General features: G+C 39.8%; 1 protein-coding gene across 1 annotated transcript in view; it reads right to left on the bottom strand.

The window, feature by feature from the left end:
- smg1 (SMG1 nonsense mediated mRNA decay associated PI3K related kinase) overlaps positions 1–26546 on the bottom strand; it is a 110144-nt gene that overhangs the window by 7743 nt on the left and 75855 nt on the right. Inside the window, 28 exon segments of the mRNA XM_073840675.1 lie at positions 536–815; positions 904–1076; positions 1196–1389; positions 2088–2306; positions 2386–2495; positions 2575–2713; positions 2806–3054; positions 3341–3570; positions 4706–4952; positions 5044–5266; positions 5370–5524; positions 5619–5839; positions 6385–6546; positions 6914–7094; positions 7183–7404; positions 7943–8081; positions 8175–8319; positions 8892–9161; positions 9251–9496; positions 13063–13183; positions 13280–13436; positions 13564–13708; positions 15429–15538; positions 15635–15836; positions 16846–16982; positions 17085–17239; positions 17539–17700; positions 17845–18041. Of these exon segments, the coding sequence (XP_073696776.1) occupies positions 536–815; positions 904–1076; positions 1196–1389; positions 2088–2306; positions 2386–2495; positions 2575–2713; positions 2806–3054; positions 3341–3570; positions 4706–4952; positions 5044–5266; positions 5370–5524; positions 5619–5839; positions 6385–6546; positions 6914–7094; positions 7183–7404; positions 7943–8081; positions 8175–8319; positions 8892–9161; positions 9251–9496; positions 13063–13183; positions 13280–13436; positions 13564–13708; positions 15429–15538; positions 15635–15836; positions 16846–16982; positions 17085–17239; positions 17539–17700; positions 17845–18041 (5191 nt within the window).

Genomic DNA, 26546 nt, shown 5'->3' with positions numbered 1-26546 from the left:
CAATTATTAAAGGGAACTTGTATGGCTTAATAAACATAAATGATGTCTCTCACTGAAATATGTAGTAAAAACCCATGAAAGATTTACGTTATTTTAAAAATCCACATCATTTTATGCATATTTTGGACTGTGGGGGGCACCATTATTTTAATGACATAAAGTGGCCGTACTCAGTAAACTACTGCCACTGTTGTGATTTTTACCGCAACACAACTTGGAAAATTAAATACTGACACAATGCCACATTGTGCAGCTTTTCTGACAGAATGTAAACATGCTGACACTTATGACGTCGCAGCCACTGAAAGAGTTTCTCAGCGTGGATTTTACTTGACATCCGGAGCTTGGGGGGAAAATGGATGGTATGACATTTGGTTTAAGCCTACACTTACATTAGCTCTGGTCAACATATCAGTATTTCATTTGTGTTTTCCAAATTGTGAATTCCTTCAGCATCAAATCAGCATATTAGGATGGTTTCATGTGAAACTGAAGACTGGAGTGAACTGGAGTAGTTGTGAGTAGTTGCACTTACTGGTGATAGATGGTCTGGCAGTGATCGACAGTCATGTCACACACCAGCTCCTCCATCCATTGTTTCCACGTGTGAACTCTATGCCTGAGCAGCACCGCACGGGGGTACAGCAGGGCCACGGTGGCATAGCTGTGCAGGTGCTCGAGACAGCCACGCAGCTGAGAGCGTCGCTGCTGTAACAGAGCACTAACCTCCGCCTCCAGTGCCTCACACTGGCTAATCAGATGTGCCTGGCCTGCATTCTGCAAGAAGGATGTTGCTGGCACATAGCTGGGTGGACCTGCAGTTTACAAAGAACAAATTAGAAGTTTAAGTGGTCCTTCTGCTTCTCATCAAATTTCTGTTAAAAACGAAATAATTATATGCACCTAAATCAATAGGGCTACTGATCTCCTGGAGGAGGCTGGCAAGCTGGGTGGCCTCTAGACTGGCGAAGGCAGCTTGATACTGAGAGATGCACTGATCCAGATCTGACAACTTCCCCTGAATGGCATCCTGTACAGTCCTCTGTCTGGACTGCAACTGAGTGTGCTCAGAGTATCTGGAAAACAATGGGAGAAAAAGAACTTAGCAAATCTACTAATGATTAATGCTCAAGCAATAACTGTGAGCAGCTGAACATGATTCCTCCTAAACACTTTGGTGGTCTCATCTGCTGACCTGTGCTCCAGGGAGTGGATGGGATGATCTGCTCTGGTGTCAGCTCCCTCAAGGAACTCCATTTCCTCCAGCAGCTTGCCCTGCACTTTCTCCACTTGTGTGAGCTGCTCCTGCAGGTTTAGGTACTCATCCACTGCCTCCTCCACCTGTGGCAGAACTCCAATCATCTCATCACGGTTCTTGAACCAGTTCACCTGAGAAACGAGAAGAAAATTTAGGTTAGCAAACAAAGTCAGGTTAAATTTATATACTTCTTTCCTAATTTCTACACTTGAAAGAGATATTTTGAATTTGGACTGCAGTAACATTACTCATTTAAACCGCTAGCTGTTAGCAACTCATAATGCACTTTTATGCTTTTATTCTGAGGTAAATGGCAGTTGAGCATTTTTTTTGGGTGGAAAACTCCAGCTTCAACGTGTGCTAAACTCACAGCACATGCAATAAAAGAATTCACAGTGAACTGAGCCGTTCTGAGGCACGGAAAACACCGGATCACGAGCTGATCGCCTGAACAAGTGCGCACTTTGCTTTGAAACACACAGCGAAAACAGACTTGATGAAGGGATTAAGCTTTATTTAGTTTGAAAGATACTGTGTCAAAGCATAATGGCCCAAAACACAACTTAATAGACCTTTCATGTTAGAATAAGAAGTTTAAATTTTTTTAAAAACTACACTTTTTGCCCAGAAGACCTATTGTTCATTGTTATCATGTGACCGCGATGATATCGGGACAGTTTTGCTACCTTTTTGCCCGACTAATGTCATACAGCGGGAGTGTTTAAGATATTCTTTATTTTAGAAAATTTATTTGTTGAAATCAGCATATACCTCACATTTAGATGGCCAAGGTGCATTTATGCAGTGTTTGCACTTGAAAAATTTTCACCTTAATCTCAGCCACACGGGAGGAGAAGAGGCTACGTGTGATGTCTCGCTCCATCTCCCGCTTGCTCTGCTTGTTTTCTGCTTGCTGACCACCTCCTCCGTACACGGCCCCTGCAAAGCCCACCTCTCCACCTGCTGTCCAGTCCACCAGGGGGTCATAGACAAACGCCTCCAGAAGAGTCAAGAGGGTCTCTCTACCACGTCGCATTATCTGAATCACCTGAAAGGAAAGGACACAATTCAAATTTGTATGCTTGTTCTAAATGAAACATTAAATAAATCACTGAATCAATCATCACCTGTTCACAGGATAGTCTAAATATGCCCTCCACTCCTGTGACCCCCAAAGCGGTCTCGATGTTGTGCGTCATACGGAAAGGAACCTTCTCTGGAACTCTCAAGCTTTTTCCTGTTAGGATAATCAAGTATTTAAATGTCTATGCGAATTAAGTATGTTTGGAATTGTTCACATATGAACAGGCACTCACCCTTCTCAAAGCAGACATTGTAGTCAATATGCACCACTTCTCCTGTTGTCATATCAATCAGCACGTTGTCAAGATGACGATCCCCTAATCCGATAATGTATCCCACCATTGACATCACAGCAGTGGATCTGGCATAAGACTAAATGAGACAACCAACATTGGTTAATTACAGTGACTTGCTTTTAGTCTAATTCATGGTTAGGACTTGTAATTGTAAGTGGTTCCTCTAACCTGAGTCACGCTCCACCACTCATTGGGGGTGGTGCAGGAGCACCAGAGCTCCTTTGCCAAGAGGTTAGGTGGTGTAGCCTCCATTAGCTCTCGGAGAACGTCTCTCATGACACTCAACGGCCAGTCACGGCGTGACACATCCAAACTGAGCCCGACAGCCTTTAAGGCAGGACCTATCTTACTGTAGTAGAGCTCACTGGGCCGTGGAACCATAGGAAGATTCTGAGGTTGCTGGAAGGAGTCCTGTGCCTATATTTAAGAAAAGGTAAAAGATTGTCAAAATTTTTAATTTTTAAATGCATCTTTAAATGTAACAAATCTTCATAATAACATAAATGAGCATTTTCCTTCACTGAAGATTGAAGCCAGTCAATAGGGCTGAACGATTTACATCAAGTCAAATAAAAATGACAACTGGCAATTTAATTATGTAACAAATTTTCATGGTCTTAGTTAACTACAATAACCCTGTAAAATCATGTTACGTAAAAAAAATAATTTTCCAGAAGCGTTCTATGCTAATTTTAAATCTCACCTTCTGGGCTTGGACCACAGCCTCGCGCTGCTGCCAGCGTTTGTACAGGCCAAATAGTGGAGTGGCTCCATCCACCCACTGGATGAGGCCTGATCTGGTGCCCAGCGGTGTGACAGAATAATGACGGGCATGAAACCTCGGACTTTCCTGTTGATTCACTTTAGTGAACATGGTGTTGACAATTGACAAGAACTGCATTATCCTCTCATCCAAATGCAAGTCCTCCAATCCTAAAACACAAAGAAAACATTTACAAGAGCAAATGGCAAATATCACACAGGATAATTCACCCAAAAATAACAATTTTGTCACCTACTTAGCCTCAAGTCATTCCAAACCAACATCATATAAAGCGATAGAGACTCTTCAGAAGACTTGGACTAAAGTGCTCAATTTATATGGATTACTTTTACTTTTCTGGTGACTTTAAGAAAAGGGACAGAAATATCTCAGGTAGTAATATCATTATTTTTGTTTCAAAGATGAAAAAAGTAGGGATTTAGTGGTATTATCAATATCATGGTATCGATATTATCATGTTCATGAGACGATATGACACGATAAATATATTTTTAAACTTGTCATTCTAACATAAAAGGTCTATAAAGTTGTGTTGTGGGCCATTACGCTTTGCCTAAAAACTAAAAAAACTAAAACCGAAAGCACAATATGGCTTAATCCCTTCAAGTTTTCGCTGCACATTTCAAAGCAAAGTGCGCACTTCGTTCATGCGATCAGCTCGTGATGCGTTGTTATCCGCGCCTCAGAACGGCTCAATTTACAGTGAATGCAGTGAACTTGTTTATTGCATGTTCTGTGAGTTTAGTGTGCATTCTGGAAAGTACGGCCACCAGTTTTGCTTTATTTTCATACATGAAATGATTACAGCATTTCACTAGATTTGATGATTACAGCATTTCACTAGATTTGTAGTGAGACACACTTTTGTAAGGGCTGTTTTCACTGAAGCTGGAGTTTTCCCTCAAAATAAAAGCTCTACTGCTGTTTCAGTCAAAATAAAAGCTTAAAAGTGCAGTATGAATTGCTGACGGTTAGCGGTTTAAATGGGAAACGTCACTGCAGTCCAAAGTCAAAATAATCTTTCAAGTGTAGAAATTAGGAAAGTAGTATTATAATTTCCCGACTGTAGCGCAAGCAAAAATAATATACCTATGACATTTTTTCAAGTCTTCATTTTTTTTTTTTTAAATAAACCACAATAATATCGTTTTGTGGACTTCATATCGTGAGATTTTAATATTGTTACATCCCTAAAAAAAAAAAAAGTCTCATGGGTTTGGAATGACATGAAGATGATGAAAATTCATTTTTGGTGATGCTTTCAGCCACGTTTAAAACTCATACCTTTGAATAGGTAAGGATAGTTTCTGCCATCAGAGCCTAAGAAGTAGAGCTTCTTGGGTTTGGTTTTAGTAGGCAGGATGGTGATGGTGTTGCCCACACTCTGGATGGTGACTGCATCTGTAGCAGACACCTCCCCTGGCAGCGCCATCTCTGTGTTGGTCATGGCAGTCAGGCGGGGACTGATCTCATCTAGACGCAGGAGGTAACTGGCCCGTTTCTGTGCCCTCTGCTGCAAGCTCAGCATGATCTGTGACAGGGCGGGGTAGTGTTACAAAAGGTAAAATAAAAGATGCATAACAGCACTTCTTTAGAACACTTATTCACACAACTGCTCTTACCTGTTTGAAGGGTACCCAGCTGCTGGCAGGATTGGCAGGATTAAGAGGGTTCCTCAGCCTCTCTAGAGCATTGTGAATGGCTTCTCCGTATGTCTCCTGAAACCATGCCTCGTGAGGAGTCTCCGCCGGAGCAGCTGTGATGCTACGTACGTGATCCAGTGCAAAAACCACAGGCTTCATCAGAGCAGAGTGCTTCTCTCTCATAATAGCCACTTTCTCGTCCCTAAACCACAAGAGATAGAGAATTTAAATGATTTTCGAAGAGGCATGAGTCACTCGCTAATGAAGTTTCTCCTTCTATATTGATTTCCAGGGTCGTGACTTACTTGCGCAGAGTGTTGTTGTTCTGAACTCGTTTCACCTCGTCCTCCAGCTGTTGAATCCTGCGCAAAACGTGCATGTGTTGCTGCTGTAAGACCCCCAGCCAGAGCTCATCCCAGAGCAGAGTGACCCTCCTCAGCTCGCCCACCAACAACTGCACCTGCACACACAAGGATCAACAAAAAAACTCTTTAACACAATGGCCTTTAACACAATCAGACACTTATTTATCAGTAAAGTGCTTTCTGTTTTACCTGCAGCACCATGGTGGGGTTGGCAGAAGAGAGCTTGTCTACTATCTTGCTGTAGCAGTCCTGCATCATGGCTTGGTCCTCACTAGAATACATCACCATTTCTTCTCCACGGCTGCTTTCCTGAGAAGTTGGCCCGCTGCCCGTCTCACTCTCACCTCCACAAAGAGCCTCTCCCTGCATGTTCCCAAGCAGGGTTGGCAGGGATGATGGCAGCTTGTTACCTGGCACAGATGAAAACAATATTTTTTTTTAACCAAAGAGGCTTATATATGATCACCAAAATGAGAACTGTTTGGTTGTTTAAGGCTGTCTCCACCAAAGTATTTTATCCTGAAGCCAGAACATTTTTCAGTTGTCTTCATCCAAAAAAAAAAAAAGGCAAGCAAGAGTGATGAGGCACTGACTGACTATTTCGTGTTTTTTTTCTGGTTGTGATGAGTCGAAAAATTCTCACCTTTGGTTAAAGTATGTTACATACCAAGACTAAGGTGTCAGTCTGATGTTCATCAAAAGCCCCATTTTAGCAGTGTTTTGCTAAAAATAACTTAATTCTACAATTTCTTCTCTTCCGTGTTAGCCTTTGACACGCATTCACGAGAGTATCACAACACATGCTTGTGGTGCTGTTGACGCAAGAGACGTCAAAAGGCTCAAGCACCTCGTTTTCAGAAGAGTGCTTGGCATATAAGCTTGCTAAAATGCTTTGGCAGACACATGGCCTAAGGCAGACAGGACATCCCAGCCTGGAACACAGTACAGTACGCACCTGCTGCCTGAGCCTCTCCACCGAGAGAGATAGATCCCACAATGGCAGGGTAGAGGATAAGGTGGGGCGAATCTTGGGCCACTCTGCATAGAAGGCTGCAGATGCTCTGGCGAATGTAAGCCTCGGGGTGATTTAGTCTGGAGAATAACTGAGGGATGATACCTAGAGAGAAAACAGACATAAAACATTAATCTCAACATTAATTTATGAATTTGATTGCACTTATGCCACCTCTGAGCCTCATTAAACATATGAAAACACATGAGATATGACATTAAAGATGACATACTTTTAATAGAGTTGCCAAAAATGCCATTGCAAAGTTAAAAACAAAATTCCCCTGTAATTCACTTTGAGGAGTCAAATATCACCTTGTAAAAGGAAGGCAATTATATATTTTTTATATTTATTATATTTTTTATTATATTTTTGGATTATTGATTAGAAGGTGCTACTGAAATTTGGACTGTGCTTCTAAATTTTTTAAGTTAGGAAGTTTTAAAGAGGAAGGTGATGTATAAGTTCTTACCTCTCCAGGGTGCAGTGGGGGTGGATGCCAGGCCATGCTCCAGACCCTCTCTTAACTCGCCAGCGTGCTTCACAAGCAAGCGCAGCAGACGGAGGGTTGCCATGACAATGACATCATCACTGCTCTGTTTGCTGCTCTGGCTGTTTAGGAGCAGCTTGGGGTCATCTTCATCTATGGGAACCTGATGATCAAGAGATCAAAAAATCTGATCAATTTTTGTTTTAGAAATTTGTCCAATTATTACATGAACAGAGGAAGAATCCTCTGACCTGCCCAGCGTTGAGTTTAAGGAAGGTGAAGTACGCTCTGCAGGAGATCCGGTACAGGCTGAAGATTCGGTCTACCACCCTCCTCCACACCCCAATCAGCCCATCAGTCACAGTGTCCTCCACCTCAGACAGCCACGGACAGGCACCCAACAGCTGTCGACCGATCACATCCACCATGTCGTCCTCCTCATCCTCTTCATTCTGCAAGGCCATGTCCTCATCCTGCAGGAACACGATAAGACATGAATACACAAAATGAGATCTATTTGCATCCCATATTGCAGAATAAATGAACATCAGCATTAACCTATAAGTTTATACAGGCAAGGTCAAATAAAATATCTTTAAGAAATTAATACTTTTCCGCAGATACAGTTTAAATCCATCAAAAGTGGCAGTAAACAAATAAAGTAACATTACTTTTTAATTAACAAAAAAAAAAAAAAGAGTTTCCACAAAAATATAATAACTTCTTCACTTAGAAATAAATTTTAAATTATATTAAAATAGAAAACAGTCATTTTTAAATGGTAACATTTCACAGTATTACTGTTTTTACTGCATCTAAAAACAGCTTCAGTGAGCATAAAGATTTCCTTCAAAAAAATAAATAAATAAAAAAATAAAAAAGAAGCACCAACCCCAAACTTTTGAATAGTAGTATATTTAAATACATTTCCACAGTTCCAAAGTGTGTGGTGTACCACAGTATGAAAACCACTGATCTAGACTCATTTACACAAACTGTGAACTCCATAACCTGAATTCCTGCTGGGCGACACATGGCTTGACCCAAAATGCCGAAAATGGTTTCCTTGTCCTCATCACTGGTGCCTGCTGGGAGCAGCTCTTCGATTTCTTTTTTCTCTCCAAGGAGCAAAGGAACCCCTTCTCCTTGACTATCAACAGACAGAATAAAAAATAAAAATTAAACATCAGTATAAACATATACATTTTTAAAACTAACAACACTTTTTATAGTAACAAAATACCTGGCATTGTCCACAACCTTCCTGCCCCATCTGTACGCCCAGCTGGCCAGAGCTGCCCATGATTTGGCCACTTCAGGAGCCTGAGTAGTCGAGAGCTGGTACAGCTGTCCAAGGACAAAATCTGGCTCCCCAACACCAACACTGACTGTAAACAAAACAAACCTTCATGATCATTACAATGGAACAAAGACAGTATCAACCAAACAGTAATACATACAATAAATTTTAATGTACAATGCAATGCTATCATCATATGGGTCACGACACAAATAACATGATTTAATGTAGGAGTTGCGACAATAAATCAATTTGATTTTCCGAATACATAGTGATTCTCTCTGGAATTGATTCTGAGCTTAGTTTTTTTTAACAGCAGTTGGCCTCTAGGATAGTTTTTAACCACATGCTTAAATGCTCACTAAGAAGAGCACTTGTGTGTACGGCTGAGTAATGTAAGTGGTTAAATGTACTTGCACATTAGCTTTTATGATGGAAGAGTAAAGTAATCACAGCCCACTGTGAACACTCTTGTAATTTGCTTTAACCTTTTCAAACTTCATGAATGATTACTTCAGGTTCAAGTGGTGTGTGTAAGGAACTAGACACAAGCAGAGTACGTAAAACTTAACTCAAAAACGATATACGAAAATCGCAGAATCGATCCATGATCCGATTTATTGTCGCACTCCTAGTTTAATGCATTGGTATTATGCTTACCTGTAGTCTCTGTTGTAATATGTGGCATTCCCTGATCTTCCAGCGGCAGCTCCAAAAGACCAGAAATGTTTTTGGCGAGAGCTGAGAGGCTGGTAGAACCAGAGTTCCTCTTAACAACCATCTTGAGTTGTGGAGTCAGATCTTTCCAGTCAGCCAAAAGCCATTTGCACAGAGTAAGCACAGAGCGACTGGCCGCACGCTCACACTTTCCAGAGTGACAGTATGACAGTGCACAGGAGCTCAGCATTTCCATAGCAGATACAGACTGACCTAAAAGACAGAAAGAAGAAGTGCTTAGACATTCACACTGCAATACACCAAGACCAAGTGATCTGGCCCAACAGGTTAAAAACACTCACCAGCAGCAAACAGAACTTTAGCCTTCTCGATCTCCAGCTCTGGTCCCCACTTTTCCCCAACAGTGCCCTCTAGTGACAGCTGCCTGAAGCTTTGTACCAGGTCCTGACCTTCAGATTCACCCACTGATGGCTTGTTGCACAGGCTCAGCAGACGTGTGGCCAGAGCAATATTTCCCTGCTTACGAGCAAATTTCACTGCAGTGAGACAAAGCTCCATCAGATGAGAGTCCACTGGAGTAGATGAACCTGAAAGAATCACTAAAGAGTCAGAGATGTCATATTACATTCATAAGTCATACTTACACATTACGAGTCAAATGTTTCTTAACAGAAAGATTTCACGTTTTTTTTTTAAAGAAGTCTCTTCTGCTCACCAAGCCTGCACTTATTTAATCCAAAGTGCAGCAAAAATAGTACAATTTTGAGATATTACTATACATTTCAATATATTGAATTAGGGGTGGGCGGTACACCGGTGTCATAGTCAGCACCGGTGTGACATTGCGCTAGGGGTGTGAACCTACAGTGGTCTTACGGTTCGGTTCGATTACGATTATCATGCCAACGATTCGGTTCAATACAATATCTCGATGCATCACGATGCATTGACAATGCACTGCATACTCATTTTTTAATTTTACTTCAAATATATACAATTGTGTTAATAAATACAAACAGTCAGATATATGAACTGAAACTTTAATCTCACCTCCTCAAAGAAAACACTTCTTGAGTGTATCAAACAAAACTAAAGTCTGGGCACAGATGACAACAGCAACATTTAGAACAAATACACAAAAGTAAATACCTGGGCTTTGGTTTCGTTGTAGCGTTTGTAATGGGTGAAAATATTGTGGCTCCTTTAAGAGCAGAGTTCCGTTCTGTGCACAGTCTGCAGCTATATGCCATGAGTTCCGCATGTGTGCGGTTGCGATGGTTTTACTTCTAATTTCTGTTGCTCATTTAAGTTGTCTTCTTTTAATAAGTAACACTGTTGCCAGGAGAATCGGCGCGTTACAAGTTTCGGCATAATCTTTTCTGAAAAGTGTCAGCGTGAGGGAAGCTTATATCGCGGCTCCAGTGTATTTAACAGGTGGCCGGGGTTTTCCACCACAGAAAAAGGCTGTATATTTGTATTTCTCTAAAATACACAATTTTTGTTGATAAAGGTAAGAGTACTACATCCTTCAAAACTGCAAAAGGTCTACTATTATTTATGTGCACTCACAGTATCAACAAATCGTCATATTTGTGTAAAACGGTGCTGAGCCAGATAGACGCGCTCAGTGCTTTTAGCCAGTCTTTTCAACCAAATAAAAATAATGTTTCAGTCTTTTAAATGAATTACTAACAAAAAATAAAGACATTTGTTAAATACACACTGATGTTTGTTAGTTCGTTAAATGTGTGTAAAGAAAGTGCCAATAATCCTTTCAGTTAAAATCTGAAGACTTACTTCATTCATACAGAGTACTTCCCTCATTAGCCCAACCCCCCTCCCTCCCGGAAAATCATGCAAGCCCCCTGGGTCGCGTGTTCTGGCACCGGGACTGAGTCCGTTATAATCGGTTATGGTCTATTACTGAAACGATACCGAACCATCCTTGTCTGCATCGTGATGCATCGAAAAAACGATTAATTTTGACACCCCTACATTGCGCCACGACATGGAATTTCTAATACCGTCAATACAGTAATAAATCAATTATGTGCCTTGAATGGCTGCATTTACATCAATAATAGCTAATTCTAAATAAGGCATCAAATTTTCTTCAAACGTTCAGTTGTGGTCTGAATACCTGTCCTTATACTAGATATCTTGTTGTAAATAAAAAAGTTTAACATATTTGTATCAGCTTTGCAGGTGGTAGGTAAAAGGGGAGTGGCCATTAAAAGATTGGTGAAACATCGTGAAGAAAGGTCAGGCCTGTAGCCTATACCAGGGGCGGAGTGGGACTTTTCCCGGTCAGCCGGCCGAAGGATTTACACAGCGGATCACAAATTAAGTGGGCGCGAGGAGAAAGCGACCGGCCTGAGCTTATTAGAATCATTGACGTTACTAAATTCTCCGCGAATAGCAGCCAAATACTCCCACATACTCCCCCCTAAACGTCCAACCAATATTTATATTAGTTGCATGTCCTTGCATGATGCTTGAAATTTCCATCCAATCACAAAGCTCTTTCTAGAATGCTCTTAGTTCTATAGATCCTTACAGGCCCGGCTCCACGGCCACCCAATCAGAAGCTTGGCCCACCCGACCCGAGCTCCACACCACATTTTTTTCTTATCTGCGCACCCGCAAATATTCTAATATTGTATATAATTTTCACACTTTCAATATGCAGGGTATAGAAATCGCTTTTAAATGAGTGCTGGCGCTGTTTACTTTGACTTTCGATTTTACGATAACGCACACTCTGTGTAAAGGGAGCAGCACATCTTATAACAGATATTTGTCAGTGAGTACAAGATTGCAGCAAATCCTCCAGTCTATTTTTGTCATCTCTTTACTTTCGACCCGTGATCATTCAAATCTAAAGGTCATTGTACACTGAGTCCGATTTCGTATGCGTTTTTTTTTTAGTTTTCTCATATTCGCCATCCTTCTCAAAATGCTTATTACGGATGCGAAAATGCAGAAAATCAAACACGATCCGAATTTTTTTTATGACGGACGAAAGTTTCAGAGGCAGTGTGTAAACTCGATTAACATAACCTGTATTTTTTTTTAACGTGCAAAAATCTCAGATGAAAATTTCGTACTCATGTGTGCAATGACATTAACTCCAGCAGCTCGTGTTGGATGCAGGGTTGCGAAGTCAGCGTTTTTCCCCACAGAATTGGTCGACTTTTAAACTGTTACCATGGGTTGATTTCCCCCAGTTATTTAAAGGTTTTAAATATTGCAGAAATTAAATTTCAATAAAAAATATTTATTGTTTTGTTGTGCACTGTCAAGTAAGATCTTTAGGTTTTTTGCAAAATAAATATGTTGAGAATGCATAATACTCTCCCATGTCTCTTTTTGATAAGGATACCTACCGTTTACTTATTATATTATAAAAATATTAACTTTATTCACATACTAAAGGGACAGGACAGGCTACTCCTCCCAAAATGTACCAAAAAAAAAAAAAAGTAATACTGTGATATATTATACCGTCACCGTTCAAAAGATGAAAAATACCGTGATATTAATTTTAGGTCATATCGCCCACCCCTGTATTGAATATATATGTAATTTATTCTTGTGATTCAAAAGCTGCATCATTACTCCAGTCACATGATCCTTCAGAAATAATTCTAATACTCTGATTTCCTGCTCAAACTATATTATTATTATTATGGTTGTCGAATTTAGCTGAGCAGATTTTTCTTCAAGCTTTTTTGATGAATAGAAAGTTTAGAAGAACATTTATCTAAAATAGAACTCTTCTGTAACATTATTAATGTCTTTATCATCAGCGTTGATCAATTTTAAGCATCCTTGTTAAATAAAAGTATTAGTTTCTATAGCAGCAAAGCAGCATATTAGAATGATTTCTGAAGGATCATGTCACATTGAAGACTGCAGTAATGATGCTGAAAATTTAGCTTTGATCACAGGAATAAATTGCATTTTAAAATATATTCAAGTAGAAAAAGTTATTTTTAATAGTAAAAATATTAAAAAAATTGTATCTTTTTTGCTGTACTTTGGATCAAATAAATGCAGACTTGGAGAGCAGAAGAGACTTCTTTTAGAAAACGTTAAAAATCTTAATGTTCAAAAACTTTTAACTGATAGTTTAGAAAAGAGTAGACCTTACCTTTGTTTTTTTGGAAGAGCTGTCGCTGGAAAGTGGTGTATCGGAGAGCATGAAGCCATGGCTGAACATCCTGCTGCTTGCAGGTGGTCAAAGCTTCACTGAAGAGTGGAATTAGACAGTCCTACAGAGAGAAAAACAAAGAAGAGGCATTTCTTTGTAAGAAAAAGACAGTATGATAATGTATTTGCACATTCACAAAGGATATGGTGGCTCAAACCTCTGGATGCTGGTTGCAGAGGGAGTTCTCTAGAGAGTTGGCACAGTGCAGCTGCAGGGTGCTGAGTGTGGGCAAGGAGTCAGACAGGGTGAGAGTAGAGAGACGCAGGGGACCCAGAGAAATGCGACCCGTCTGTTTGAGGTACTTCACTAGGGTGCTAAAGATGAAAGCCCAGAAGTAGAATCACCATTAATAAATATACAACAACTTGAAAAAAAAAAAAAAAAAAAAAAAGAAAAAAAGGAAAATAATAATAAAAATAACTGTTCAGGCCATTTACTCACTCAGACGATGCAAGAACCTTCTGGTCCTGTTCGTGATTGGTCGCATTCATGCCTCCCACAGCGCTTCTGAGGAGCTGTACCTCAATGGCCTTCTGGAGCTCTGATGGGTCGGGACTCAACACAGCAGGAAGAAGCCTCTTTAGGTCTGTCAACACAAATGAACATTAATTCATAACACCTTGAGTTAAGCTGATGGACTCCACATGTTTCAACCAAATAAAAATGCTTACAAAAAGCAATTTCTAGTAGTAAAAATTTGAGCTGAGCATTACTAGAGTAATACATGACTATAAACGGATACTGAGAATCTGTATTTTTTTGGACCAGTACGTAATTGGGTCAATACCAGACCACCGATAAGCTTCAGGACAAATGATACTGTTATCGATACTTGCGTTGATTTATCTCTGTATACTTTAATGTTAATGGCGAATTAGAAGCTGCTGCTTGTCATTTTACTTCACTGAATGATGTGACATTTGCTCGATGTGCATGTGATATCCATGCACGTGTGGTGCGTGTTTGTATGCAAACAATTAGTAATGGCGGCAAGGGTGAAATAATCGAAAATGTGGGTTTACATTACAAAAGTCAGGGTAACCATGAGTCCTCTTTTCCCCAGACATGTCCCCTTTTTGGACCTAAAGAAAATGTCCGTACGGGATTTCTAAATTGCCCAAAACGTCCGGGATTCGGCTTTTGCTTTCTACAGTCGCCATTCACTGTGGCTTTTTGTATTAAAGCCCAGGGATTGTTTTCTTGATCCCACTCCCATGGAATTTCGGGCCATTATCGCCTGCTCACGCAATCATTCTGATATTGAATATAATTTTCATGCATCAGAGAGCGGCTATCGTATGCGGAGTATTTAAATCTCTTTTGAATAAGCGGCAATTCATTTTCACTTTCAAATTCACGATCACGCGCACTGCCTAAGCACATCTTACAAGATCAGATATGAGCACATTATCTGCTAAAGCATGATCTGTCAGTCATCTCTTCTTATTCTTGTCTTGACCCATGATCAGTTAAATCTAATTCCTGCAGCTTGTGTTGGATGCAGGGTTGCCAAAACCAGCATTTTTTGCATGGAATTTGGCTAATTTTAAACTGTTGCAAAGGGTTGATTTTCTCCTATGGGTTAAATGTTTTAAATATTTAATAAAATTACATTTGTCTGAAATGCTTGTATTGAAAATGTTGCATTCTACCCGCGATAAAACTGTGCAAGTTGTTAAGATTTGTGGTGGCTTTTGGCTTTGAGGGCTTTTTAAGCCCCCCTCAAATCCCCAAATTAAAGGAATAGTTCACCCCCCAAAATTATTCATTATTTACTCACTGTCATGTTTTACCAAACTTAACAAGTAGATATTTTGAACAATGTGGGTAACCACACAGTTGCTAGTCCCTTCTGACTGAAAAATAAATATGGAAGTCACTGGAGACCAACAACTGTTTGTTTACCCACATTCTTTAAAATAATTTTTTATATTCAACAGAAGATTATTCAGGTTTAAACAACTTGAGAGTGAGTAAATGACACAATTTTCTTTTTTGGGTGAACTATTTCTTTAATGTTAAATAAATAAAACAGAGAAAAAAAACCTTGCTGCTCGTGACGATAGAACTTTAATACATGTGCTAAAGTTTAGCAGTAATAAAATAACCTGAATAAAATATGTTTTTACATCATATCTTTTTGCACCAGATAGTATCGATAACAGTATCGATAAGTACCAGTATCGGTACTGTAAAATGTAAACGATACCCATCCCTACAAATGACACTGTTAGTGATGATAATAATACTGATAATTCCCAGAAGATTTTTTTTTTGCCATGACTGAAGATGTGCTATAATCATACCAATCTTGTCCTTATTTGTAGATTTAAGAAGACCATAATCTTCGCCGGGGAGCAACTCTAGCTGGGCATGGCACTCTGCGAAATCCCCCTCCTCAAACCTGCTCAGAGCTCTGGAGAGCAGACAAACCAAAACACAATTTTTTCAATGAACAACTCACATTTCTAGAGTTCAGTTAGTCAGAGTCAAGAGTTCTGCTGCTACACACCTGATGTAGTTAAAGTCTGTCTTGAGGTTGACACTGGAACTGCTGCTGTTCTTTTTGAGGTTCATCATGCTGGCCTGCCATTCCTGCACGGACTCCCAGTCACTTAGGGTCACATAACACTCACAGGCCTTATTAGCCAGGAAGTTGAGCACTTCTGGAGAACACTCACTGGACTTCAACAACACAGTTTTCCTTCCATCTCCTATTAAAACAGATAAAATAAGAAACAAGGCTACTTTTGCATCAGAAAAACAAATAATGAAACAATAACCTCTGATATCATTAAATGCTAGAGATGGGAATCCTTTGTAATCTGACAATTTTTCTGATCACAATCTAATATGGAAAAACTACAAAAAACCCAAAACAATTTTGGTGGTTTTTGTTCTGCATCTACATTTCTGAAGGATAGTGACTAATGATTTTTTCAAATTTTATTAGATGTATGCATCACCTTTTTTGTCCATTTTTACATTCACACAAATTCAATTTGACCTACAGCTGCCAAGCAACGACTACCGGGGTTCAAGCGCTTTAAGGCATTTAAGCGCATATGAAAAAAGACATTTAAAAAGCTTGTAACCCACCTAAATCAATTATTCAAAGCCTTTTTGGCTGGTAATTTAACATAGAAATATTATGTTTTTAATGGTTTTGACTGTTATAGCACCAGTTGTGGTCAGATTTCCCTAAAACTTTGCACTCTTGTTTAGAATTACCCGTTGCATGGGCTCAGCAGGTTTCATGAAGTTTTGACTTTTCCTTTGGGCCTTTTGTTAACCTCCGTTAACCTCGTCTAACAATAATCATTGACACTCACTCTGCAGATCATTTTTCTGCATAGGTTTGGTTCTGAACGAGTGAGAAACCTATGACCAGTTCACAAAGGTAGTTTTTTCAAAAAATTTGAAATTCCCAAAAAGTTTGCCACGATCAAATCTGAAGCATGCGTTTTGTCTGCCATGAGCCAAAGATTCAAACCACATAAGACACTTAAGCTTTGGCCACGTTGTAGGTTGCTGTAAGTACTACCATCCCTCCAAGTTTCAAGTCTCAAAGTCAAAAACTAATTCACTCAGTAATAAAACATGAGTGCCTGTTGCTTTGAGAGCGGTTCAATTTGAATTAGTAAAAGATACAAATCCGGATATTCACATACTGAAGTTTTTCTCCCGTGTGAGATATTTAGTTTAAATTTTGTAAATCCTCACCACTGCTGGTGTGTTTTGGACTGGAGGTGTTGGAGCCAGTGAGTTTTAACAGGGAGCGATCAAAGCCTTTAATCGAGCAGTCCATCCCTGTGACGGCACACAGCTGCTCCTGGTACTCTAATGCTGCCTTCTCAAACCTTGGGAACAATGCAACATCAACATTTCATGAGAACAGAGCGACTAGACAAATTTGCATGGTGTAAACTAGCGTAATTATTTTCAGAACACGAAACACTTACTTTCCCTCGGCCTGCAGTGCCACTGATCCCAGCCAGCCCAGGCTCTTGCCAGTGTTGGCCAGACTCCAGGCTGCCAGACCTTGTATAGCTTCAGGGCATCGCAGCTCACACAACGCCTCCACCAGCATGGTGATTGGCACCTCCACTTCTGGGCCCTACAGGGCAAAGCACAGAGCAAAAACAATGAAGTAGGGCTTTCAGATATTAAAATCCACATAGTGTAGTGCCAGTGCCTTACAATAACTGACAGGAGCAATGTTGAGAGGTAAATGGAGTGATAGATCCAAGTCACTCATTTGCAAAATTTAAAACATATGGCATAAATGAAATGTGTGAATGACAATAAAACATTTAGAAATTCACTTAAGATTGTTTTTTGTATAATGCATATTTTCATGTTTTTACAAAAATTGTTGGAGCCTTTTTTGAACAACACTGCTTCTACAAGTCTTACCTGTGCACTGCTGTTCTTGATCTCAGTGAGCAGATCAAAGCCATGGCGGACTGTGACTGCTGGCTGACCTGAGAGAAGGCCCACCCTCATCAGTGCCAAACGAATTCTGGTTAGCCAGTCTTGGCACGTCTGCCTGTTTGTGTAGAAAAATGTTCTGATGCCCTGAATAAAAGAGTAAAGAGTGTTAAAAACTAAGATGTAAACATGGAATATCAATGGTAAGCCCATTAATAGTCCCTGGAAGGATACAGCTAGCACTTCATATTGTTAACATCAAGGCTGTTTGTGTATACATGGAGGACAGACCTTTGGTGGTGAAGTGAGAGCGCTAGCGCAGCCTTCATAAGCATTATACATAAGTTTCTCCAGGTTTTCTAGGAACTGCAGAAGCAGAGCCAGACGCAGCTGATTGGTGTGGTGACCCTCATCACTCTCTCCTCCACTCCACTGACTCAACTCCTGCTCGGTGTTCAGACTGTGAGCCGCCAGGCTGCGGATCATACCTACACCAGCACAAAGATAAAATATTGATTCATAAATGCATGACACACAACACCACTCAAAAGTTTGGGGTCAGTAATGTTGAATAATATATTTCAAATAAGTGTTTTTCTTTTAAACTTTCTATTCAGCAAAGAAACCTAAAATGTATTAGTTTACACAAATACAGTTGAAGTCAGAAGTTTACATACACCTTGCAGAATGTGCAAAATGTTAATTTTTCAAAATAAGATGGATCATACAAAATGCATGTTTATTTATATAAACAACATGCATTTGAATAACAAATTTCACATAAAATATAGTCCACAAGAGAAAAATATTGTTGAATTATTAAAAAAAATTACTTGATTCTCAATACTGTGTTGCTACCAGAATGATCCACAGCTGTTTTTACTTTTGTTTAGTGATAGTCATTTATGAGTCTCTTGTTTGTCCTGAACAGTTAAACTGCCTGCTGTTCTTCAGAAAAATCCTTCAGGTCCCACAACTTCTTTGAAAATACAGTCATTGTTGGAAAGGGTTCAAATACACAAAAATGCTGAAAAACCAGAGTTTCAGATCCATCTTTTCACACTGAGGACAATTAAGGGACTTATATTCAACTATTACAGAAGGTTCAAACGCTCACTGATGCTCCAGAAGGAAAAGCGATGCATTAAGAGCCGGGCGTGTAAACTTTTGAACAGAATGAGGATGTGTACATTTTCTTATTTTGCAGAATCATATATCTTTAATTTAGTTCAAAGTCCAAAGCATGAGAGGAAATCTGCGATGAGAATCATTTATAAATCTGCTGCTGTCAGCAAAAAGCAGTACTGAGGTCTTGTTGGTTTCCGCCAAAATAAAAGTCAACATTTATAAATGTTAGTATTGTAATTTTACTGTTGTTCTGTAAAATAAAATTAAAAAGACAAAAATAATAATAACAATCATTACAACAGCTCTATTAATACATTTATTATAACATTCTCCTTTGCTCAGCAAGGCTCCATTTATCTGTAAACTAAAAGCACATGCCTGATTCAAGAAGGGGGTCTTAAAAATGGGCAAAGAATATTATTTTACTAACTTATTAATTTTAAGTTCAATTGTGCTTTGTTGCTAGGCTATAATTGCTACTATAATGTTAAAAATGTTCAGTGTTAAGTAAATATTTAGGGCCCGAGCACCGATGGTGTGAGGACCCTATTGAATCTGCTCCGTTTATTATTATTATTATTAGGGCCCGAGCACCGATGGTGTGAGGACCCTATTGGATCTGCTCCGTTTCTTATTATTATTCTTCTTCTCCGGAATGAATCGCATTTTTGAGGGCCTAAACATACCCGAAAACTCATGAAACTTTGCACACACATCAAACCTGGCGAAAATGTACGTCTGATATGGGGTTCAGAGATGGGTGTGGCAAAATGGCTCGATAGCGCCACCTTTACACGTTCCGCGGTGTGCGCTTTCAGTTGTGATTCACGTACATGCACGAAAATCGGTACACACATGTAACTCACCAATACCTACAAAAAAGCCTCTTGGAGCAAAATTTGTCACCCAACAGGAAGTCGGTTATTTTTAATTTTCTCAGCAAATTTTGTGTAATTTTTGCCATTTTCAGGCGTCATACTTGAACGAACTCCTCCTAGAGATTTATTCGGATCAACGCCAAATTTGCTGAGTCTAATCTAAAGCCCTTTGTGACGTTAAATTGCGAAGATCTAGAGTTTTCATCGGAGGGTGTGTCCGTGGCGGCCTGGCAAATTTCGATGCTTCGCCATGAAAAAGGAAGTTGTTATAACTCAGGCATAAAATGTCCGATCTGTCCCAAACTTCACATGTGTGATAACACTCCTGACCTGATGACATCTATATGTCTATATTCAGTTATAGTCATAGCGCCACCTGCTGGCAACAGGAAGTGTCATGCTGTACTCTGCAAAAAACTCCTCCTAGAGATTTATACAGATCAACACCAAAATCGGTCAGTCTAATATAAAGGCTTTAGTGATGTTTAATTGCGAAGATCTTGAGTTTTCGTTGAAGGGCGTGTCCGTGGCGGCCTGACAAATTTCGAGGTCTCGCCATGGATATAAAACTTGTTATAACTCAGCCATAAAATGTCCGATTTGCCTCAAACTTCACATATTCGATAAGAGTCCTGGCCTGAACAAATCTGAAGGCCAATATTCTATTATAATCACAGCGCCACCTGTTGGCAACAGGAAATGACTTGTAGCAAACTCCTCCTAGAGATTTAATGATATAAACTTTATATTTGCTCAGTCTGATCTAGAGGCCTTAGAGATGTTAAATTGTGAAGATCTTGAGTTTTCGTTAAAGGGCGTGTCCGTGGCGGCGTCACAAAGTTTGATGTTTCGCCATGGACATAGAAGTTGTTATAACTCAGCCATAAAATGTCCGATCTGCCTCAAACTTCACAGGTTTTGTAAGAGTCCTGGCCTGAAGACACCTAAAGGCCAATATTCAGATATTATCATAGCGCCACCTGTTGGCAGCAGGATATATCATATCTTTCACTAACTCAAACATACCAAGGTCAATCTGCACCAAACTTCATATGTTTGATGAAAGTGCCAGCCTGAACACATCTACATGCCGATAATCAGTTATAGGCATAGCGCCACCAGCTGGCAGCAGGAAATTTGGCACATTTAAGTGACTTTGACATAATTTTTCCTATTTTTACTGGATTAAAAGCATACTGCCCACCATTAGCTGTGTTTCAAAAGCCACCGGTCGGCGGTGAGCCCGTGTGCGAGGGCCCGTTCATCGCTGCTTGCAGCTTTAATTAGGGCCCGAGCACCGATGGTGTGAGGACCCTATTGGATCTGCTTCGTTTATTATTATTATTATTATTATTATTATTATTATTATTCTCCAAAATGAATCGCATTTTTGAGGGCTTAGACATACCCGAAAACTCATGAAACTTCGCACACACATCAGACCTGGCGAAAATTTACGTCTGATATGGGTTTCAGAAGTGGGTGTGGCAAAATGGCTCGACAGCGCCACCTTTACACGTTCCGCGGTGTGCGCTTTCAGCTGTGATTCATGTACATGCACGGAAATCGGTACACACATGTAACACACCAATACCTACAAAAAAGCCTCTTGGAGCAAAATCCGGAACCCAACAGGAAGTCGGTTAATATTAATATTCTCAACAAAATTTGTGTCATTTTTGCCTTTTTCAGGTGTCGTACTTGAACGAACTCCTCCTACAGATTTATTCGGATCAACACCAAATTTGCAGAGTCTAGTCTAAAGCCCTTTGTGACGTTAAATTGTGAAAATCTAGAGTTTTCATCGGAGGGCGTGTCCGTGGCGGCCTCGCAAATTTCGATGTTTCGCCATGAAAAAGGAAGTTGCTATAACTCAGGCATACAATGTCCTATCTGTCCCAAACTTCACATGTGTGATAACACACCTGACCTGAAGACATCTACATGCCCATATTCAGTTACAGTCATAGCGCCACCTGCAGGCAACAGGAAGTGTCATGCTGTACTCTACAACCAACTCCTCCTAGAGATTTATTCAGATCAACACCAAAATCGGTCAGTCTAATATAAAGGCCGTAGCGATGTTAAATTGTGAAGATCTTGAGTTTTCGGTAAAGGGCGTGTCCGTGGCGGCCTGACAAATTTCGAGGTCTCGCCATGGATATAAAACTTGTTATAACTCAGCCATAAAATGTCCGATTTGCCTCAAACTTCACATATTAGATAAGAGTCCTGGCCTGAACACATCTGAAGGCCAATATTCTATTATAATCACAGCGCCACCTGTTGGCAACAGGAAATGACTTGTATAAAATTCCTCTTAGAGATTTAATAATATCAACATTATATTTGGTCAGTCTGATCTAGAGGCCTTAGAGATGTTAAATTGCGAAGATCTTGAGTTTTCGTTAAAGGGCGTGTCTGTGGCGGCGTGACAAAGTTTGATGTTTCGCCATGGACATAGAAGTTGTTATAACTCAGCCATAAAATGTCCGATCTGCCTCAAACTTCACAGGTTTGGTAAGAGTCCTGGCCTGAAGACACCTAAAGGCCAATATTCAGATATTATCATAGCGCCACCTGTTGGCAGCAGGATATATCATATCTTTCACTAACTCAAACATACCAAGGTCAATCTGCACCAAACTTCTTATGTTTGATGAAAGTGGTGGCCTGAACACATCTACATGCCAATAATCAGTTATAGGCATAGCGCCACCAGCTGGCAGCAGGAAGTTTGGCACAATTAAGTGACTTTTATCTATTTTTCCTACATTTACTGTATTAAAAGCATACTGCCCACCGTTTGCTGTTTTCCTAAAGCCACCGGTCGGCGGTGAGCCCGGGTGCGAGGGCCCGTTCATCGCTGCTTGCAGCTTTAATTATTATTATTATTCTTCTTATCCGGAATGAATCGCATTTTTGAGGGCCTAAACATACCCGAAAACTAACGAAACTTTGCACACACATCAGACCTGGCGAAAATGGACGTTTGATATGGGTTGCAGAAGTGGGTGTGGCAAAATGGCTCAATAGCGCCACCTTTACACGTTCCGCGGTGTGCGCATTCAGCTGTGATTATCGTACATGCACAAAAATCGGTACACACATGTAAAACACCAATACCTACAAAAAAGCCTCTTGAGATAAAATCCGAAACCCAACAGGAAGTCGGTTATTATTAATTTACTCAGCAAAATTTGTGTCTTTTTTGCCATTTTCAGGTGTCATACTTGAACGAACTCCCCCTAGAGATTTATTCCGATCAACACCAAATTTGGTGAGTCTAATCTAAAGCCCTTTGTGACGTTAAATTGTGAAGATCTAGAGTTTTCATCAGAGGGCGTGTCCGTGGCGGCCTCGCAAATTTCGATGTTTCGCCATGAAAAAGGAAGTTGCTATAACTTAGGCATAAAATGTCCAATCTGTCCCAAACTTCACATGTGTGATAACACTCCTGACCTGAAGACATCTACATGCCCATATTCAGTTATGGTCATAGCGCCACCTGCAGGCAACAGGAAGTGTCATGCTGTACTCTACTACCAACTCCTCCTAGAGATTTATACAGATCAACTCCAAAATCGGTCAGTCTAATATAAAGGCCTTAGCGATGTTAAATTGTAAAGATCTTGAGTTTTCGGTAAAGGGCGTGTCCGCGGCGGCCTGACAAATTTCGAGGTCTCGCCATGGATATAAAACTTGTTATAACTCAGCCATAAAATGTCCGATTTGCCTCAAACTTCACATATTCGATAAGAGTCCTGGCCTAAACACATCTCAAGGCCAACATTCTATTATAATCACAGCGCCACCTGTTGGCAACAGGAAATGACTTGTATCAAACTCCTCTTAGAGATTTAATGATATTAACATTATATTTGGTCATTCTGATCTAGAGGCCTTAAAGATTTTAAATTGCGAAGATCTTGAGTTTTCGTTAAAGGGCGTGTCTGTGGCGGCCTGACAAAGTTTGATGTTTCGCCATTGACATAGAAGTTGTTATAACTCAGCCATAAAATGTCTGATCTGCCTCAAACTTCACAGGTTTGGTAAGAGTCCTGGCCTGAAGACACCTAAAGGCCAATATTCAGATATTATCATAGCGTCACCTGTTGGCAGCAGGATATATCATATCTTTCACTAACTCAAACATACCAAGGTCAATCTGCACCAAACTTCATATGTTTGATGAAAGTGGTGGCCTGAACACATCTACATGCCAATAATCAGTTATAGGCATAGCGCCACCAGCTGGCAGCAGGAAGTTTGGCACAATTAAGTGACTTTGATCTATTTTTCCTACATTTACTGTATTAAAAGCATACTGCCCACCGTTTGCTGTTTTCTTAAAGCCACCGGTCGGCGGTGAGCCCGGGTGCGAGGGCCCGTTCATCGCTGCTTGCAGCTTTAATTAGGGCCCGAGCACCGATGGTGTGAGGACCCTATTGAATCTGCTCCGTTTATTATTATTAGGGCCCGAGCACCGATGGTGTGAGGACCCTATTGGATCTGCTTCGTTTATTAGGGCCCGAGCACCGATGGTGTGAGGACCCTATTGGATCTGCTTCGTTTATTAGGGCCCGAGCCCAAAAGGGCGAAGGCCCTATTGTTCTTCTAAGGATTCTTATTTTTTTTTTTTTTTTTTTTATTTTTTGTTAACCTTCCGGGCACTTAAGGGGGTCTTAACATACTCAAAAACTCTTGAAAATTTGCACACATGTCGGAATCTGCGGCCATCAGGACGCCACAGAGGCTGGTACCGGGGCGTGGCAAGGGGACTCTACAGCGCCCCCTGGAATTTTGAGGGCCATATAGCACACATACTTGAACGTACACATATGAAACTCGGTACACATATAGAACTCATTGAGCTGAACAACTTTTGTACTCTATGTCATTTTCTCAATGCAACAGGAAGTGAGATATTTAGGGCTGTATAAAAAGCGCATGCTCTGGAATTTAACGTACTCCTCCCAGGAATTTCATTGGATTGTCACCAAACTCGGTCAGCATGATCTCAAGACATTGGGGACGCTAAATTGCGAGGGGATTTTTGATATCTCGAACGGTTTGGCCATGGCAAGGCGACAAAGTTATGGCGAGAAATGAGAAACAGGAAGTGTCTAATAACTGTTGCACACATTGCCTGATTCTGATGAAACTTCACCAGATTGTTCGTTGTATGATGCCGATTCCATAAAGGTGACTATTATGAGTCAAAGTTATAGCGCCACCAACTGGCAGCAGGAAGCGTGTCATTTTCAAAATGCTTTGAAATCAGCCTCTTAATTTTACTTGATTTTCTTTAAACTTCATTAAAATCATGTCAAAACACGGCCGATAAGAATGTGTAAAGGGGTCGATGATAAATCAAATGCTGTTGCCATGGCAACGTCTCAAACTTTAAAATTAGATTCCTGTCTTTTCGAGGCAGTTAACATGCTTAGAATTTCATGAAACTCAACACACACATCAATATTAATGATAGTTAGACACTGGCAAAAGATCATAAATGGGCGTGGAGCAGGCACTCTATAGCGCCATCTTTTGACAAAAGTTGGGGGGTTAGTTTTTCCTACAGTCACCAAACTCTGTACATATATTGTTTTCATCAATCTGGACAACTTTCTAAATTAAACTAATTAGCTAACACCAACAGGAAGCCGGCTATTTTGATTTGAATGTGGATTTTTGGAAAAATCAGGCTGTAAACAAATTTATACTCCTCCTAAGAAGAACAAGCTGTTCACACCAAACTTTTTTAACATGGAGAGAAGATTCTGAAGATGTTAAATTGCGAGCGGTTTTGGGATATCTTGAACGGTGTTGACGTGGTGATTTTTTAAAGATGTATAACCGTCATTTTCTATATCTTTAAAGTGCAGCATCTTAACTATTTAAAACTTTTTTCACACAGAGATCTTATCATTCTGAGCAAGTGCTGTAAATATCAATTTAATTCAAGCTTCTACGAATTAAAGAAAATTAAAAAAAGAAATCAGAAGCCTGCTGTCACTCTGCCTTGAGTGTCTGTGTTCAGTCACCATTGAGTGACTACCATTGAGTGACTGAAGAGAGACTGAAGGGGGAGGGGTGAAAGGGAGAGAGGGAGAGAGAGTAGAACATGCTGTCTTGCTAAAGACCATCTTTGAGGAAAAAATGCACATTGATGTTACATAAATATGTTTGATCTTTGAGAGTCTGATATTTTGAGAAAATATAAAGGGTCCCTAAGTCTTTCATTGTTTGTATTTTGCAGTTGTTGTTTTTTTATTTATTTTTTACTGAACTGTACCATGAACATGTCCTATTCAGTCACATAGCAAAAGATTAAGAAAAATACAACTTTTTAGCATGAGCGGTTTATCTTCATTGATAGACATTTATTTTCATAGTGTTATTTATTGAATATAACATTTTAATTAACAGTTTCAAGACAAACTTTGTCAACAAAACAAACTTTGCTGTTATCTGTTCAAAACATCTGAAAATTTTACCATTTTAAGATCAGTTATATATATATCGCCCCATTACAATACTCAACTTGATTTTTAAAGATATTTTGAAAGAAAGAAGCGTTTATAGAGCACTTTGTGTATTGCTGTACACCCACATGAACTGTGTTCATGTTCATGTTAATTCACAGTTCATAAACTAATGTTAAAATATACTATTACCATTAAACAATATATGAATACTTTTTTTAGCTTAATATTAATTAACATTAATAAATACTATTTAATTATTGTTCATGTTAACTAATATAGTTAATGTTAACAAATGAAACTGGTTGGTAATTTTATATATTGTGTGTATGTGTCTGTGTGTTGATTTTAAAGTTTAACCCTTTCAATTTAGTAAACTTTAAATCCAACTGACTGAGGGTTACTGTGAATGCATGTGCCAACTGGGCACCGTTTTCCTAATTGATTCTTTCTTAGTTATGTAGCACTTAAAAGTGATGTCTTATAACAGGAGTCACCT

Source organism: Garra rufa, chromosome 1 (assembly GCF_049309525.1).
Source record: "Garra rufa chromosome 1, GarRuf1.0, whole genome shotgun sequence".
In the NCBI taxonomy this organism is placed as follows: Eukaryota; Metazoa; Chordata; class Actinopteri; order Cypriniformes; family Cyprinidae; genus Garra; species Garra rufa.
Note: the sequence above shows the minus strand (reverse complement) of the source record. Positions and strands in the feature narration are given on the sequence as shown.